The sequence below is a fragment of the Vipera ursinii genome, assembly GCF_947247035.1.
Source record: "Vipera ursinii genome assembly, chromosome: 4".
NCBI lineage: Eukaryota > Metazoa > Chordata > Lepidosauria > Squamata > Viperidae > Vipera > Vipera ursinii.
In genome coordinates this window covers 86370700-86390326 of record NC_139514.1, presented here as the reverse complement: position 1 = coordinate 86390326, position 19627 = coordinate 86370700, and the positions used below count along the sequence as shown (strand labels likewise).

General features: G+C 38.0%; 1 protein-coding gene across 4 annotated transcripts in view; it reads right to left on the bottom strand.

Moving 5' to 3' along the window:
- Positions 1-19627, bottom strand: part of MAP4K4 (mitogen-activated protein kinase kinase kinase kinase 4) — a 192668-nt gene that overhangs the window by 46261 nt on the left and 126780 nt on the right. For all 4 annotated transcript variants that reach the window (XM_083363033.1, XM_083363035.1, XM_083363034.1 and 1 more), the window contains exons 6-11: positions 17776-17866; positions 13526-13656; positions 11087-11141; positions 4770-4848; positions 923-1098; positions 556-628 (exon numbers count right to left, since the gene is read on the bottom strand). In XM_083363033.1, coding sequence (XP_083219159.1) covers positions 556-628; positions 923-1098; positions 4770-4848; positions 11087-11141; positions 13526-13656; positions 17776-17866 — 605 coding nt within the window. The remainder of the gene's footprint in view (positions 1-555; positions 629-922; positions 1099-4769; positions 4849-11086; positions 11142-13525; positions 13657-17775; positions 17867-19627) is intronic.

Below are 19627 nucleotides of genomic sequence, written 5' to 3'. Positions count from 1 at the left end.
ATTTGAATGAACCAGCAAAAACCATCCTAACACAACACACTACCAGTGATAATGCCAACCTATGTGATATCACATGAGAGGGACCAATTACAATGGCTACAAAACACCCAATCAGTGGCCACTGTGACTCTGACGAGTCATAAAATGACCAATTGTTAAGCAATGTTCTTATAGAGAAGATTGCATTACAGATATCAAAGAATGTAAATAGTATTATTTTATACTGCCATTCTATATTCTACTTAATAAGCACATTGTTCTATTTTCTATTATTAAAAGGCTACAACAAAGCTAATGAGCTTCACAACTACATAGTGATTTATGCCACATAAATCACTCTCTATGCTCTTGCCCTAAAACAGCTTCTACAAATACCTCCAGATACTTCAGAATGTTGGCTCAGATTATGAGTTAAGGTGTAAGATATCTGAATACCAGATTGTCAAAGGCTCCTTGAGATATTTACCTATTTATTTATCAAATTTAGATACCACCCATCTCATTCACAGAGATAGTCATAATATGGTTCTTAGCCCAATACCAAAATTACATTACCTTGGTTCTCCTTCTTGTTCAGGCACTTCCTCCTCCTCTTCTTCACTTCCACTATATTCATATTCTGTTTCATCTGACAGAATTTGGAGATAAACAGTCATGGCAACAAACTAAAGCAAATTCCATGAAAAATAATTTTGATCACAAATACGTCTTAAAAGCTTTCAGGAATAATATGTTTAAAAGCTGTAGAATTCATATGAAAAAGAGCTTTGGTATGGTTTCTTTATGAACTTTAGAGAAAAGGCCCAGAAACTCACAGCATTATTTAGGCAACTATTATTAAACTTGAAATTTAAGAAGATTAACATAGATTTATATTCTATGTATACAGAAATGTGGTTCTACTTTCAAAAATAAAACATACCTTTCTCTCCTCTCTTCTTCTTGGTTCTGTCTATATGATCTTTAAGCTGGATTCTAACTTGTCTTTCATTTGGTTGATCACGTATAAATGGATGTTTTAACAATTGCTCTGTAGAAGGTCGCTGCATATAATTTTTTACTAAACAGCCTTCTATAAAACTAAAGAACTTCTTTGACCTGAGCAAAAATAAATCATATATATATATGTATATATATCAGTTATTTGGGAAAGTATGGATATATCAGTCAAGAATCCTCTATGTGCTAAAACTATATTTAAATGTAACATTTACAAAGTATAGAACAACCAGCACTACAGTCCACATGCTGGGACTCAGATAACTTGCTTATAATCTATAAAGAAATGTGAATGTAAGGTGTCAAGAGTGGGTAATCTTAATTTTGTTCAAAACCACTTCTTTTGACAAATCTTTGGAGATATTTCTCTCACATTATAGAAGAAAAAAATATCTGTGGAAAAACAGGCAGCTTAGCAAAATTGGACCTCCGTGTGTGTGTGTGTGTGTGTGTTATCAAAGATAACAGGTGTAGACATTTTAAAATCAATAAAATTAGTAAACTCCGGGATATAAAATAGCCTTTTTATTACTGAGCTTTCGTCAACTAGCTCTTGACATAATCAGAGTAAGGACTGAAGATAAAGAGAACCTACATGTACACTTGTGTGACCTTTTTAACGGTCAGGACATAGAACGTATGCTCTACTATCCGCTCGCTCACATTTAGTCTCAATGGTTCCGACTTTGAATTTAAAAATCCCTCCTCCCAGCTGTTCGGTGCATAAATCTCACTGCGCTACGCGCAGCCACACATCAGTTGTTAATGTCCACAACAACCAGAGCATAAAGCTGACAGCAGCACAGAGCAGCCACGTGAGACGGGACACACATAGCAACTGAAGAGCGCGAGGGTATTGAGACCACAGCGAGGACCGACTCTTGCAACAGAGCCAGATTCATGACATCCGAGCACCAGAGAGCGAGAACGGCCGATCTGATTACACGTCCCATGAAGACATTGACAGCTGACAGGAATAAGAGCAAGGTTCCTGCAGAGACATGGAGTGACCATACACAGGAAGACGGGCACGCGCAGCAGCTAGATGGTGAAAGGACATTACGACCTCAGTGAAGACTAGCTCGTATGGTGAAGCTGACTTTACAGCAACCAGGCGAGGGAGAGCGGGGGCAGGTAGCAACCAGGTGAGGGAAAGAGGGGGCGGGTGGGCTATTTACACGTCCCACGAGGGCATATACTGGCTCGTACATTGGAGCCATACTCACAGCAGCTGGGCATGGGAGAGAAGGGTCTCATACATACGTACTTTGTCCTGACAGCTAGTTGACAAAAGCTCAGTAATAAAAAGGCTATTTTATATCCCGGAGTTTACTAATTTTATGTGTGTGTGTGTGTGTGTGTGTGTTTGTGTGTGTGTGTAAAGAAGACAATCAAACACCAGGATAAAATATAAACAAAACTGTTTACTAATCCACTTAGCTTTTGGCGGCTAACTGCCGACGTCGTCAGAGTAAAAGATGGAGTTCTGGGAGATTGCTTATAATGCTGGTGATTTTTGCGCCCTGCTCATTGAGCGGGTCACTGGTCTACCCGCCCCAATCGACCGTATAGTTCCTAGCTGTCCCGCATCAATGTTTGTAAGCTCGGGAGTCACTTTCTCACTCATTGTCACTCTCCTTGTCTGCCTGGTTCATGTCCAAATGCACACAGGTTGGCCCCCTAGCAGCTCGTTTTGCGATCTCCCCCCCTTTTTGCTGGGTCCGAGCGCCCATCCTTAAGTTTGGTGAGGGACACGCTGGGGACTCCTCCCTTGCGAGGGTTGCCATTCTTTCTTGTGTATCCACACCTGCAAGAATGGGGCTTGTTGCGCCAGTTGTAAGTTATAACACTGTTCTTTTCGCCCCCTTAGTGCCTGATAAGCAGGCAGATCTATGTGACAATTAATTGAATGTCCGTCTGACAACCAAGCCTCCTTAAGTAGCTAGCCACCCTTGGTGGCATCTCGGGCGATGGTCTGTGCCCCTGCAAGATCGAAAGTATGATCATGGCTGGCCATATGTGTCCATACTTGTGAGCATTGTTCTTGCCATCTGATCGCCAGCTTATGCTCATGGATCCTGGTTTAGAGCCTTTTGGATGTTTCCCCAACGTAGTTACAGTGACAGTTCTTGCATTTGATTTTGTACACCACTGAAGATCTTTCCTCATGGGGGAGCGGCTCTTTGGGATGCATTACCTTGGCACACAGGGTTTGGTCTGGTTTGTGGGCAACATTGATGTTAAATGGAGATAGCATCCGTGCCGTTGCTTCAGACACGCCGTTGATATACAGAAGCATTTTGTGTGTGTGTTTGTGTGTACATACACATGTTTGTATGTATGTATGTATCCACATGGCAAGAGTTGGTATTTCCCTAACTAGACTTAACTTAAAAATTACACAGGCTAAATGTCAGAGTGTGTTCAAGCAATATATATCCACCAAATGAAATTATCTTCCAAATATTGGAAAATCAGCCCTCTGTCAAGAAGGAATATTGTATTAGTCCAACTATAGTATTTACATTGTGTCTGTATTTTACTGTATAAATTATGTTACTTTACAACTCATTCTAGGTAAGTAGTCCTCAATTGAGCCCAAAATTTCTGCTGATAAGTGAAACAGTTGTTAAAGAGTATTTTGCCCCATTTTACAACCTTCCTTGCTACAGTTGTTAAGTGAATCACTGCAGCTATTAAGTTAGTAACATGGTTCTTAAGTGAATCTGGCTTCCCCACTGACTTTGCTTGTAAAAAGTTTGCAAAAGTAGATCATATGACCCTGGGACTCATAAATAGTAGTCAATTGTCACACGTCTGAATTTTGATCACGCTACTTTTTGTCAAGGTTAACTTTCACCAACAATTCTGGGTTTAATTTCCCAGTGAGAATCTCATTTTAATTATGATAGTGAAAGCCTCACACATTTTAACAAAGCAACATTCAAGCTAAAAAATCAGTGACATTGTTGTTCTGTTTACCATATTTTAGATTAAAAATTAACAGAATTTCTATTAAGATATTATAATGAATGAACTATCTGTTAGCATGGCACTATTTAATAATAATTTTGTTTTGATCATTATAAATGAAAGTTATTGCAGTTACTTTGCACCAACCATTCATTCTTTCTCCATCTAATATAACTTGCCCTGTTGTGTGATACTGGATGAATACAAATGACAAGCATCTGTTGTCTGTCTTTCTCTGTGTGTGTTTTGTGTGTCTGAGTGAGTGGCTGAAAACGTCTATCTGCATATCCATTTAGGAATATATATGCTCAGATTCAGTAGCATATAACTCTTATTTTTATCTCCCTTTAAATTACTTTTTGTAAAGGTAAAGATTTCCCTTGTCCAGTTGTGTCTGACTCTATGAGGTAGTGCTCATCTCTGTTTCTTAGCTGAAGGAACGTTGTCCGAGGACATTTCTGTGGTCATGTGGCCACCATGACTATATGCCAAGGTGCATGGAACATTGTTGCCTTCTCAACAAAGTGGTACCTATTTATCTACTCTCATTTGCATGCTTTCAAACTGCTAAGTGGGCAGGAGCTTGGGCAAGTAAAGGGAGCCAGCCCTGTCAAATGGTACTCAGGTCTCGAATCCGGGCTGTCAGCTTTCCAGCTGACAGGTTCAACGTCTTTAACCACTGAACCATCATGTCCCCTTAAATTATTTTTAGGTCAATGTAAAGAAAACTGTCTTGTGAATGAAACTGCTATGGCAAAATCTGACAAAAAGCAACCACATCAACAAACCCTACATACCATTTCTTGGACTTTAGCCGGGGAGGTGGATTTCTGGGAATAAGAAACAGGGCTCTCATTGGATGCATATCACAAAGGGCTAAAAAAAATAAAGTTGCATAGTTGATTTTTCAGCTCTATCATATTATTGATATATATATTTAACATTGTAAACTAAGCAATGATGGGATTACAACAAGAACAAAAGATTATAAAAATGATAGTCCTGACAACCGTAGATCAAAGAGAGGATTGAATCGTATTTACACTGAGAGAGGTGCTGTGATTTCAGAGGAACCATCTGTTCTATAAAATGCCTCTGAGCTATAAAATTATCTCTTCATATAGCCCCTGGAAATTATAGACCAAACACTCATTTCCTTTGCAAAACAGTATATAAGGGATTTGCCATGTGCAATAAGTTCTGTGACATTCTATAAGCACTAAACATTAAGTCTGCTAATAACGTAAAAAGGGATCTAATAGCACCTTTTCTGAAAACAATTTTTATTCAAAGCCATAAGCTGTTGTCATCAGATGAACAGGATCATCAAACAATGTTGATAATTAATCAGTGTTGAACTGACATACATAAAACATTTCAGGCAATCTCACAAAGTCTCAACTGCCCACTCTGTTTTTTTAAACACAACTGTTAATTGATAACTGTAACCTCTCCCACATGAAATATACATAATAAGGATGTTCAGGGTGCCTCTTGAGTTAACAAGAGCTTGCACAGAAAAAGAGGATACTGAGAGTAGTCATGTTTACGCAGCAAGCACACAGATACACTGAGGTGTGTAAAAAAAGTTTTACTTGTGGAATAATACAATAGCACAGTCCAAGAAAAAATTAGTCCAGGTCATACATGAGTAAAGAGATGATAGCAAATAACAATAGTCCAAGGATTATCCAATACAGAGTCTTCTTACCAGTCCGTAAGTCAAAACACAGTTCTTCAGGTTTAGCAAACAGTAGCAAACCCACAAACCACAATAATCAGCAAGTAACAGCAAACATAACAGAGAGAATAACAGAGAAAGAAGCTATGTCTCTAGCTCCCTCTTATGGCCGTTGGAAAAACAGCATTGGCCAATCATCACACATTTATTATTATTATTATTATTTATTAATTTTTTATTTAAAGTGATACAGTACAGTTTCTATTAGAACAATGCAATCATAGTTTATATATATTGCCAACCCAACCAGTTAGGCCATAGTCATCTACCTAACATTCTCCCCTTTGGGTAGGACAATATATTGCTCTTTACAACCTTAGGCCATAACTTTCACAACAAGCTTTGTGCTTAACTGCACCCTGAGCTTTGGTAAAATGATCTGCAATGTTATCGTCAGTTGCACAGTATTCCAACCGTATTAGTTTATCTTTTACACACTGTCTGACATTTAAGTATCGTAGGTCAGTATGCTTAGATCATGTTCTGATGGCTGCATTCGTTGCCATCTTGATTGCAGATTGATTATCCTCATAAATGAGGATTGGACTCTCTACAGTTAGTCCCATGTCCATTACTACTTGTTTATAACATAGTAGTTCAGTACACAAAACAAACAGGAAAATTCAACTTCCATTGTGGACAGACTGATATGTTTCTGCCTGATGGATTTCCATCCTATTAGCAAATTACCTAACATTATCACCAAACCTGATGTTGATTTCCAAGTAGTTACATCAGTAGCAAAACTCGCATCCGCATAAGCAGTTAAAACCAAATCACGATTAGGTTCCAAATATAATGAGTAATGTATGGTTTGTTTTAGATATCTTAACACCCACTTCGCTGCCTGCCGGTGCCTAACAGTAGGTTCAGCATTATATCTAGCTAGTTGGTTCACACTATACGAAATATCTGGCCTAGACCAATTACCTAGATATGAGAGCATCAAGTTCCCTTCGTCCAGTGCGCTCACACAGGGAGGGTCTTCTCAGGGTGCCGCCGGTAAAAGATTGCCGGCGGATAACACCCAGGGGGAGGGCCTTCTCTGTGGGTGCGCCTGCCCTCTGGAACCAGCTGCCCGTGGAGCTTAGGACTGCCCCTGACCTTCGTTCATTCCGCCGGGACCTGAAGACCTGGCTCTTTGAGCTCTCCGGCCCAGGCTGAGAATTTTTAACTGGGGTTTTTATTTTTAGGGATAATTTAATCTTTTTAAATTGTTTTTTAACTTTTGTATTTTGTATTGGTTTGGTTTTTAAATACCCTGTAAACCGCCCTGAGTCCTTCTGGAAAGGGCGGTATATAAATCTAATAAAAATAAAATAAAATAAATACACTTGTTCCATTCATATCCTGATTGTTTCAAGACATAAAGACTCTTCTTTAGTTTCCAACAATCAGTTGTCCCATCAGTTTTTATACTTGGTGGTTATGTAAGATAGACAGTGTGTTGTAAGGGCGCATGCAGATATGTTGTTTCTACATCTACATGGTTTATTTTGTACAGATTCTTAGCTGCCCAAACTAATGCTGCTCTCAATGCAGTAGCCCTCAGACTAGGTGCAAACACTTCATCATAGTCCTTCTCTGACTGAGCAAATCCTTGAGCAACTAAACTTGCCTTATGGGTAACAGTCCCATCTACACCCTTCTTCAGTTTATAGACCCACTTGCAACCAACTGCACGCTCTCCCGGTGGAAGTCTAACATTTTCATATACATCTAGATCCTGCAAGGATTTTAAATCCTTATCCATTGCTGCCTTCCATGCACTCTGATCCTTTGCAGGATACAGTTTGATCTCATCAAAGTTAGAAGACTCTATATTCACCTGACACACAATACTAGCCTCGTATCTATCAGGTGGACGCCTATCGCGAGTCGAGCGTCTAGGCAGTACAGGACTTGGTGTTGTGCTCTCCTCTTCTACCTCCTCTACCTCCCCTATCGAGTCCTCCTCTTTAACAGTAACAGAAGGTTCATCATCATGTCTGTTTTGAATATCAGGGGTATAAAACGAGAGGATCAACACCAACACTTTCCTGCTCTAGTTTACTCCAACCAACATGTTCTAGAAACTTAGCACTAGCACTACAGTACATGTTAGTGGTACCTTGTTCCCCAAACCTAAAAGACCTATGGTTGGACTCATAGCCAACAAAAAACAATTGTCTTACTCTATGTTGTCCCTTTCGCCTCAGTTGTGCTGGAATATGAACCCATGCTGGGGCTCCAAATGTGTGTAAGTAACCTAGATCAGGTTTCCTACAATACCAGCGTGTTCACCAGTTGTAGAATTAACCACAACGTTTAAGATGTGGTTAGCACACATTGTTGCCTCTCCCCACAGTTTTTCGGGTAATCCAGAATCAGACAACATTGTTCTAGCCATAGCCTGCAGCGTTTGCCCTCGTCGATCAACAAACGCGTTGTGTTGTGGTCTGTAAGGGGCTGAACGCATGTGTTCAATGCCAGCTGTCTGTAACATAGCTACAAAACGCGTATTGGTAAACTCAGTACCATTATCTGTTACAAGGCAAAGAACCTTCCATTTCATTTTCCTTTCTGCAAACTTCAGCCAGTTTGAAAAATGCTGAGATGTGTCTGCTTTGGTTTTTATTAAGTAACAAAAACCATAACATGAATAATGATCCATGATACTCAAGGTGTAGCAGGCTCCACCAAGACTAGGTTTCATAGGGCCAATGATATTTGCAAACACTACCTCTAAAGGTACAGTGGTCTTAAAATCATTAGTTCTGTTTGCAGGGGTTACTTTGCTTTTCTCTTGGCTACACGCATTACAGTTCAAATACTTTTGACACGGTTTCAGTTTTATCCCTTTAGCCAATTCAACAGTCTTCCATAGCATTTTGAAATTCACATGCCCTAAACGTCTATGAAGCAGATGAATGCACTCATCATGTGGCTTTTTGTTAGCATAGACAAAACTTGCATTAGCCATAATTGCTGGCTTGTCGGTGAGAACAAATAGATCGTTCTCCAGGTTAGCAGTAACACTAGTACCATTCCTTTTGATAATATATTTATCTCCCCTAAATGTTACTACAAACCCAGCTTTCAACAATGCCTTCACGGATAACAAGTTAAACCTTAGTTTAGGCACATATAACATTGATAAATGCTCATTAATACACAAACAGTATGCATTACCTTCTCCAGAGGCTTTCATTCTCCATCCATTGGCTAATGATACATGCTGTTTGCTCTTAGTCATATGGACAAACCTCTCTTTAGTCTTGGTTATACACTGAGACGCCCCACTATCAACCACCCACAAATCATGGTTTATGTATGTTGGTGAACCAGAAACAGCTAAACCAGCATCTTTTCTTACTCTCCTATTGCTATCTGAATTCTGTTTCTTACCCTTCTTGCAGAATTTAGCAATATGCCCTTTAGCCCCACAGGAATAACATTTTTTAACAGGTTAAGCAGTAGTAGACTGTTTTTCCTCTTGTGGTTGTGTCTCTCTCAGTTGGTCTCTGTCTTGCCTTCTTCTGGACTCTTCCAGCAATGTCCCAGTTATGTCTGTCAATGTTAATTCCTCTCTGGTCAGGACTTCCAGAGAAGAAACGTAAGCATCATACCTTTCATCCAAAGAGGAAAGAATAATGTACACCTGATGCAGCTCTGAGAAAATCAGCTCCTTTTCATGTAGCTCTTGCAGCGTTTTCTTCATAAATGCCAAGTGACCTAACATATCTCCACCTTTCAGTAGACGAGCCCTAAACAGTTTACGTGTAAGGTGTATATGTGCACCCACACTATCACGAACATAAATTCGTCTCAAAGTGTCCCAACACCTAGCAGCAGACTCCTCACCACGAATATGGACAAGCTGCTGGTCATTCAGTGTTAGTCCAATAATGTAAAGAGTTCTTTCGTTATCTTGGTTAAATTTAGCTATCTTCTTTGCGTCTTCATCATCTGCTGGATCCCAAGCAGTCACATCCGGCGGATCATTAACTACAGCCCATAGTCCTTCCTTGCGCAGGAGCAAGCAACATTTTGTGGACCAGGAAACGCAGTATCCAGGAGATACTTGTTGACTGTTCTTGTGCCATTTTCAGTTGAACAGATAACACAAACTCAGCTTTCTTAATACGGTACTGTGTACACTAGCTCTCAGTATGTCACTGGGCCCATAACCAATGATAAGGATGTGCAGAGTACCTCTTGAGTTAACAAGAGCTTGGACAGAAAAAGAGGATACTGAGAGTAGTCAAGTTTATGCAGCAAGCACACAGATACACTGAGGTGTGTAAAAAAAGTTTTACTTGTGGAATAATACAATAGCACAGTCCAAGAAAAAATCAGTTCAGGTCATACACGAGTAAAGTGATGATAGCAAATAACAATAGTCCAAGGATTATCCAATACAGAGTCTTCTTACCAGTCCGTAAGTCAAAACACAGTTGTTCAGGTTTAGCAAACAGTAGCAAATCCACAAACCACAATAATCAGCAAGTAACAGCAAATGTAACAGAGAGAATAACAGAGAGAAAGAAGCTATGTCTCTAGCTCCCTCTTATGGCCGTTGGAAAAACAGCGTTGGCCAATCATCACACATTTAAAGTGATACAATACAGTTTCTATTACAACAATGCAATCATAGTTTATATATATTGCCAACCCATCCAGTTAGGCCTTAGTCATCTACCTAACAATATATCTGTATAACCAACCTATCCTCCCATTCCTCCCCCCCATCCCTTACCCATTTTAAATTCTACATCAATCTAGACATTCCATGCATTTGATTGGAATGAAGTGAAAGTTCATGCTTTTAAATAAAATGTGTTACTTGGAAAAGGTGCTACCAGATTCCCCATCTTTTGCCCCCACAGACCAGCAAAGCCCTCTACTTATAATGAGGTAATAGTCTCAGAATCTGTCTCAGAATCAAATATCTCAGCAGAAAGTTTATATGGACTCAATATCAATTCAATAATTCTGTACTGCAGGGTTTGTTCTATTGTTTGATTTCTATTGGCTTAGAACAATCACTGTAAAATGAGGCTTTAACACAGCTGCCTAATAATTTCTATTTATGATAATTAATATAACAACAACAACAACTTTATTGTCACTTTGAATGTACACCAATTGGCATACATCAAAATGAAATGTCATTGCATACAGCTCTCAAAGGGCCACCACCTCCAATATACATTCCTTGTTCGTGGCCAGCTCAAGTTTCAGAATGACCATTTTAGTCCATTTTCTGCCTTAGAGTGGAAAGATCATTGTGTTTCCAAATAGTCCAAGGGTACATTTAGATTTACAATGAGTAAATGCAGCAGGTTGCATTTCTGAAATCATTCAAATAAACAATACATATGTATCACTTACGGGGAGCGCCTTCTGCCATCTCAATGGCTGTAATGCCGCATGACCAAAGGTCACTCTACAGAGGGAGACCATATGTCAGCAAACACATTATCCACTTTTCTCTCAGTCAATTATAGCTCATACATTATAAAGAAAAGATCAGAATTATGAAAACAAAACAAAACCCAATCCCACTGTTTTTAAATAGTTTCATTTTTTTACAATTTGACTGCAGAAATAAATAACATGTGTTATTTACCTTTGTAAATACAAAAAAAAAGTAACTTATGAAGGACAATGTTTAGCATCTTTGCAGATGAAGCCTCTTCCACTTCAAAGTTTATATTTCATTTTTTTTTTTTGCAAATAATGCAAATATTTATATTCACATGTTTTCATATACAGTAGATTTCCTGTGTGTCTGGAGGGGAAAATAACACTTTTCCAACTATGGATGCAACATTTCTGTAAATTCTGCATCTTTCGACTATATTTTTTCTAGCAGATGTTTTTCTGATGTTCTGGATATGCAATTACTTAGAAATCAAAACCAAATTGTTGGGTGTTGCATCAACAGGAAAACAAAGATTGTATAAAATTAAACTATTAGGACATTAAGTGTACTGTAAAACACTCAAGAACGCTACTATAAAAAGTTCATAAATCTTTGCCAATATATTGCTTGTTTCAAACTAAATGAAAAAATAAATTTAAGAATACAAGATTCAAAAATGTGGACATGTTACTGCTCAATAGCCTACTAAGTTTTTAACTAACAACTCCTAAAACATGAATTCTATTTAAAAAAAATTGAAGATGTTTATCAGATCTGAAACAATGGAAACTCTTTTAGCCCCAATACAGACATAGCCAATAATAGAACACATTTTGAAGGGCAATGTAGTCACTTAATAGTAAGGAGCAAACCTTGAAAAGGAAGGAAGGAAAATATTTTTCTTTACTCTAGTACTAACATGGACATTTATAATAGGCTGCACACAGCTTTCCTCGAACTAGTGTCACTGAAATATCCTGGACTGCAATTCCTATTATGCCCCACCAGTATAACTAAATTAAGGGAAATTGATAACCTTCAGTCAGTTGCCACATTTAATTTCTATCTGTCTTATTCTTATTGGCATTTCAGGACTGGAAAAAATAAAGGAAGTATCTGTCAACACACCTGGAACACCTGTGTCTCAAATATAGGGTTTTTTAATGAAATCTAACAGGTATCGCAATAAAATATCCCCTTTTGCATTTTTACTAATGAAGTCAATTTTATATCAATGACCTCCATATTTATCCTATGCTGTAGGACAGACCATTCAGTTATAAACAGTTAATATCATCTCCAGTGTTATTAATCTCCTGCCCTTCTTATTCCACATCCATGCATAGTCAAATATTAATTATCCATTGGGGAACAAAGATATACTTAAAAATAGTATTTAGTCTGATGTAAGATCATATTCCCCAGGGTTCTGAAATATTTCAAGCTCCTCAGCCAGATGAATACTTTTTCTAGAATAGAAAACATTAAATACTTAGTTATTTTCCCCGCTTTATCCTATGATAAAGCTCAGGTATTTCTTTAATGCTTCAAAAATGGTCTTGAAGAAGCAAACTCAATTTCAAAAACAAGAAATCCATTTAGCATGACAGTCTTTAACATTTACAAGTTAATGTTTGAATACTCCACAGGATTCAGCTGTACAACCACAACCTCCTCCTAAATCCAGCTAGTTAGGATCAGTGGTTAAAAATACTGAACTAAAAATGGGAAGATTGTCAGTTCTCATTCTACCCTAGACATGGAAACCAGTGACTTCTTTTCGGCCAGTTGCTTTTTTTTAGCCCTAGGAACAAGGCAAGAGCAAACCACTTTTGAAAAATGGCACCAAGAAAATTGTGTACATTTGCTATGTAGTCACCAGAAGTCAAGCTGGTTCAAAGGCCCACACATAAACCAAGTAGGAGTTTAGGCTCCCTGCTGTTTGAAAGGCTGCAGGAACATGAATATGGTGGGAAGATGACACCTATAAAGGAGCATCTACTCTCTGTCTCAAAATGATTTGAGGGGGGCATCAAGTAATCACTTGATTGATAGCCCTTGAGTCCAAAAATATAACCTTTTTTGTTTCCTACAAAAGAAGCGCTAAAAATGGGCAACATTTGATATCTAAAACAGTAAGATTTGACACTGCAAGAATAATTTCATCCCCAGAACTATTTACATATTTGAGATTATCAGGTGTGATCTAAGATTTTTTTTCCAGGTTATGTTGGGTTATCTTGCTCCCCAATTTAGTGAGAAAACTTCCTTAGTCAAAAAAAGAAATATAATGTTTTCCTTACAAACCTTAATGACTATTTATGAAATAAAGACATTTGTTTAGAAAACTAATGGATGAAAGTACAGGAAATACAACACAATTATTTTGTTAATATTTTTCTTACTCGATAGTCATATGTTGCATCTGGATTTTCATCGCAGGCAATAACTTCTGGAGCCATCCAATAAGGTGTCCCAATAAAAGTATTTCTTCTACCAACAGTCCTGTCCAGCTGAGCACTAACACCAAAATCCACTATATTCAAATGGAAGAGATGGAGAATCTTGTGAAATTATAACTAATTTAAACAAGCCAAGCAATCAATTAAATATTGAAGCACATGAAATGCCATTAATTGCAATTCATCATATTTTTCATTGTAAGATATTTTTCATCAAACCCAGTCTTCGTATTAAAGTTTGAAAGAACAAAGTAACAACAAACTAGAAATTATATTCACAAATCTAGAAAAACTCTTTATGCCACATTTATTATCTTTAGGTTACTTTTGACATAGTATCTAAGTGATGGTGTAAACTTAAATACACTACAATAAACAAACATGTACTTCTGCTGCTCATTAAAGTTCATGAACATAAGATTGAAGATCAGGTACAGTAACCAAGAACGTGTCATTAAGGAAATACCAGTAAGATGGGGAGTTAGGCAAGCATGTGCATTGGCTCTAGTTTTATTAATTACATAAACTTATTGGTTCTTCACTTAAGTAACTCTATATTTCATTCCCCAAAATTAGCCCACAGACATATCAATTACTGCTGATGAAACAATAATTCTGCCATTGACTTCTACCAGTCTTAAAAAAGACCATTGGTCTTAAAAGATCACTTATGAATTATTATATTCAAATTAATAATAAATTATTCCAAGACCAAGACTAACTATCTATCTATCTATCTATCTATCTATCTATCTATCTATCTATCTATCTATCTATCTATCTATCTCGATGAAAATGTATTTCATAAATTCACTGATGTTACAGGAACCTTGGGGGGGTATGAGTGACAAATTAATATTGGAATTCAACAATATGCAAGCACAAGCAACAGAAAAAACAGTCAAACTAGAGTCTTGGACCTCAAGAGAGCTAATTTCAATAAGCTTAGAGAAAGATTGAGAAGGATTCCATGGATGAGAATCTTCAAGGGGAAAACAACCCAAGAAGCTTGCGAAACTTTGAAAAGTGAGATTTTAAAAGCCCAGTCTTGCACAATTCCAATGAAGAAAAAAAATAAGAGATCTCAAAAGAAAGAACTTTGCATAAAGAACTTTCTGATAAAATGAAAGGCAAAAAGGACAAGTGTGAAAAGTGTAAAGAGGGGCACAAAACTAAGGCAGAATATCAGCAAATACACTGAACCTGCAAAGATGAAATCAGGAAAAGATGAAATCAGGAAAAATGAACAAAGCTTGTGACAAAAGTAAAAAATAACAAAAAAAAACCTTCTTTCAACTTGTAAAAACAAGAAAAAAGTCAACGAAATGATTGGTCCATTAATGGGAGAAAATGGCATGAAGGTGATGAACAGCAGGGAAAAAACAGAACTGCTTAACTCATTTTTTGCATCTGTCTTTACATAAAAAGAAAAAACAGTCCAACCTATAAAAAATACTGTAAAATGCATATTACTAATGCAAGTCAAAATAAGCAAAAAAAATGGTAAGAGAATACCTATTCACTCTGGATGAGTCCAAATCACCAGAACCAGATGGCTTCCATCCTAAGGTTCTGAAGGAACTGGCAGATGTGATCTCAGAACCACTGAACTACCTTTCAAAGATCCTAGAGCACTAGGGAACTACCAGAAGACTGGAAAAGAGCTAATGTAGTTCCCATCTTCAAAAAAGGGAAAAAATAGATCCAAGAAACTACAGACCTATCAGCCTGACCTCAATAGCTGGGAAGATTCTAGAAAAGATAATTCTAGCAAGGAATCTGTGAACACCTAGAAGCAAACAAAATCATAACCAGAAACCAACATGGGTTTCTCCAAAACAGATCATGCCAGACAAATTTTACAAAATTAGTGGAGTAGCAAAATGCTGTAGATATAATTTACTTGGACTTCAGTAAGGCATTTGATAAAGCATACACAACCCACTACTTTGTAAAATAGAAAAAAGTGGGTTAGACAGCACCACCACTAGGTGGATTCATAACTGGCTCACCAACTGCATTCAACGTGTAGTCCTTAATGAAACTGCATTTACATGAAGAGAAGTATGCAATGGGGTACTTTGGCTCTGTCTTAGGCCCAGTACTCTTCAATACCTTCATCAATGATTTAGATGAGAACAGGAGGGGAACTCATCAAATTTGCAGACAACACCAAACTGGCAGAAGTAGCCAAACAGTCCATAAAATAGTCTCAAGATACAAGTATCTCGACAGACTTGAACACCGAGTCCTTTCCAACAAGATAAAATTCAATTGTGAGAAAAGTAAGGTTCTACATTTAGGCAAGAAAAACCAAATCCATAGGTATAGAACAGGTACTACCTGGCTCAATAGTAAATGTGAAAGGGATCTTGGAATCCTAGTGGACAATCACTTAAATATGAGCCAGCAGTGTGCTGCAGCTGCCAAAAAAGCCAATGCAGGTCCATTTAGCAAGACCAAGAAGAAGGGTCCTCTCCATGGTGGTTCCCTCTCTGGAATGGGACAACTCACCACATCCATGTGAGTAGGTCCAGCTGTCAACAAAGGCAGGAGAGCTCATCTCCTCTCTCAGCTTCATCTCTATTAAGCAGTCCAGCCATCTCCCAAAGCTGCATCTCCCAACTCTCAGGTTCTTGGACTAGGGCTTAGCTCCAGTTGATGACAGCACAAAGAAATTAAGCCAGTAAGATCCAGGGGAGTTCAGGGGGACTCTAGAAGGATCCAGGGGATTCCAAGGGAGCCACACAATCAGAAATCAGCCATCTTCTCTTTCCATCTCCTCCATATCCACTTCCAACTGCTCCTTTCTGATCTCCCCTCTCCTCAAATTCTCAGATTCTCAGTTTCTCTACTTCTGTGTTTCTCCACCTATTCATCAAACTTATCATGCCCATCTTCCTCTCACCTTCCTCTCAACACTCTCCTCTTCCACAAGCTAATCTCAACATTAAAAGAAAAAAGAAAAAAAACCCTCTGCAAAATATTTTTGGATCTCCATCAACAAACCCACACTGTCATCATCTTAATCTTCAATAATCCTGGTTCATAATTCCTGGTTCAATTATGTTGCTTGCAGCTAAAGCCTGAACAGAAATGCTACATGGGGCTAAATTATAACTATATAACAGCAAGGTTACCCTAGAAATAAATAAAAAATTCTGAGATGCATCTTCAGTTACTCATTGCATCCCAAGTAAAATACTTCAATAAGAAGTGGAGGTCAATCCAACCTTTTGGATTTTGAATCTTTACTACTGGCTAAAACTATACCATAATCTTGGTGTACTGACCTAACTAATGTTGGCAGACAACTACAAATCATCTTGGAAATCAGTTATCCAAAGGAAACTGAACCATTTTGGCTTTTCCAGTGATGCCATTTTAATTTTAGGGTTAGATTAATATTAGGGCAAAGGATCTTCAATATAGAAAGCCAAGCAGAAATTGCTGCTTTCTCTCACAACTTATTTGTAAATACAGGGACTTATAACCATGGTTCAAAGTTACAACACCACTGAAAAAATGACTTACAACCTATCCTTGAAGTTATGATCATTGCACCATGGTATGGTCATGTGTTTGCAATTTAAGTGCTTGGCAACTGGCTTGCATTTATGAGAGTTGCAGAATCCTGCAGTCAGGAGACTACAGTTTGTGACATTTCAAGCTAGCTTCTAAGATGCAGATCAATGAGGAAGCTATGCATGCTTAACAATCACATGATTTGTTTAATAACCATGATAGAAAATAATAGGTCTCATGTCTTAAGTTACAGAGTGAGCTAGATGATCTTTAAATGATTTTGCTCTATTATGGCTGCAGGGTTGGGGACTTTCAACACCTTTTTATGTACCTAATAGCTTGGATCTTAAGCATTAATGTAAGGATATCCTAACATATTCAAATCCAACAATTTTGGTATTCTCAGAAAAGGGAAGATATTAAAATTCAAAAGAAGAAAAAGCACACGAGATGTTAAAAAGTAACTAAACATTGATTTTGAGTTAGAGGACTAATTTTTTTATTACTAAATAAATTATGATAAATTCAGTCTCTAAAACTTCCCTGAATAGTATTAACTATTCAGATAGTTTCTCAATACCTCTCCAGCTATGCTGTTACTAGATGAAAGAATAATTGAGATGAAATAAGAAGCCAGAAGGACACTAAGAACAGCCTAATTAACTTACCTAATTTCACTTCTGCATTTTCTGTTAACAATACATTCTGTCCTTTGATGTCTCGATGAATCACATGATGGGCATGTAGATGTGCCAATCCCTGCATATTTTTTTGGGGAAAAAACGCAAGATAATTCATATGAAACAATTCAGTTTCTTTTTCCTTAAATATGCAACATTCAGACTTGCAGTATGGCATATTGTAGTCCAGGTTTTTTCCCAAGTTATTACTGCTATTCCTTTTTAGTTCTATGTTTTTTAACAATAGGAACTGTAGATGATGTTTTATTAACCAGATTACTCATAAAACATATGGAAAGTTACAAAGGACCATGAATAATTTTACACTGTTTAGTATATATATAACAACATCATAACTTTCAAAACATTTCTGGAACATACTTGATGAGAGCTAATCTTATAATCCCCTTCATGGATTACTGTCTTGTCGTGGCGAAGGGGCTTGCGTAATTCAATGAAGCTATGAGCTATGCCGTGCAGGGCCACCCAAGACAGAAAGGTCATAGCAGAGAGTTCTGACAAAATATGATCCACTGGAGAAGGAAATGGCAACCCACTCCAGTATCTTTGCCATGAAAACCCCATGGACAGTACCAAAAGGCAAAACGATATGACGATGGAAGATGAGCCCCTCAGGTCGGAAGGCGTCCAATATGCTACTGGGGAAGAGCAGAGGGCTAGTACTAGTAGGGCCAGAAAGAATGAAGCGACTGGGCCAAAGCCGAAAGGATGCTGAGCTGTGGATGTGTCTGGTGGTGAAAGGAAAGTCCAATCCTGTGAAGATTTTTTCTCCATAGGAACCTGGAATGTAACGAATCAAGGAATCAAGGAAAGCTGGACGTGGTCAAACAAGGGATTTCAAGAATGAACATCGACATCTTAGGTATCAGCGAACTAAAATGGACAAGAATGGGTATTCAGATGACCATCAGGTATACTACTTCAGGCAAGAATCCCTCAGAAGAAATGGCGTAGCCTTCATAGTCAATAAAAGAGTAGGAAAAGCAATACTGGGATACAATCCTCAAAATGACAGAATGATCTCAGTTCGAATCCAAGGCAAACCATTCAATATCACAGTAGTCCAAGTCTATGCTCCAACAAAATTGACCGGTTCTATGAAGCCCTACAGCACCTTATAGAACTAACACCAAAAATGATGTCCTTATCATCATGGGGGATTGGAATGCTGAAGTAGAAAGCCAAAAGATAACCAGAATAACAGGCAAGTTTGGCCTTGGAGTACAAAATGAAGCAGGGCACAGGCTGATAGAATTTTGTCAAGAGAATACGATGGTCATAGCAAACACTCTTTTCCAACAACCCAAGAGACGGCTCTACACATGGACATCACCAGACGGTCAACACAGAAATCAGATTGACTATATGCTCTGCAGCCAAAGACGGAGAAGCTCTATACAGTCAGTAAAAACAAGACCAGGAGCTGACTGTGGCTCAGACCATGAGCTTCTCGTTGCAAAGTTTTGGCTTAAACTGAAGAAAGTAGGGAAAAGCACTAGGCCAATCAGGTATGAATTAAATCATATCCCTGTTGAATATACAGTAGAGGTGACAAATAGATTTAAGGAATTAGATCTGATAGACAGAGTGCCTGAAGAACTATGGACAGAGGTTCGTAACATTGTACAAGAGGTAGCAACTAAAACCATCCCAAAGAAAAAGAAATGCAAGAAAGCAAAATGGCTGTCTGAGGAAGCTTTGGAAATAGCTGAGGAAAGGAGGGAAGCGAAAGGCAAAGGAGAAAAAGAAAGATACGCCCAATTGAATGCAGAATTCCGGAGAATAGCTAGAAGAGATAAGAATGCCTTCTTAAATGAAC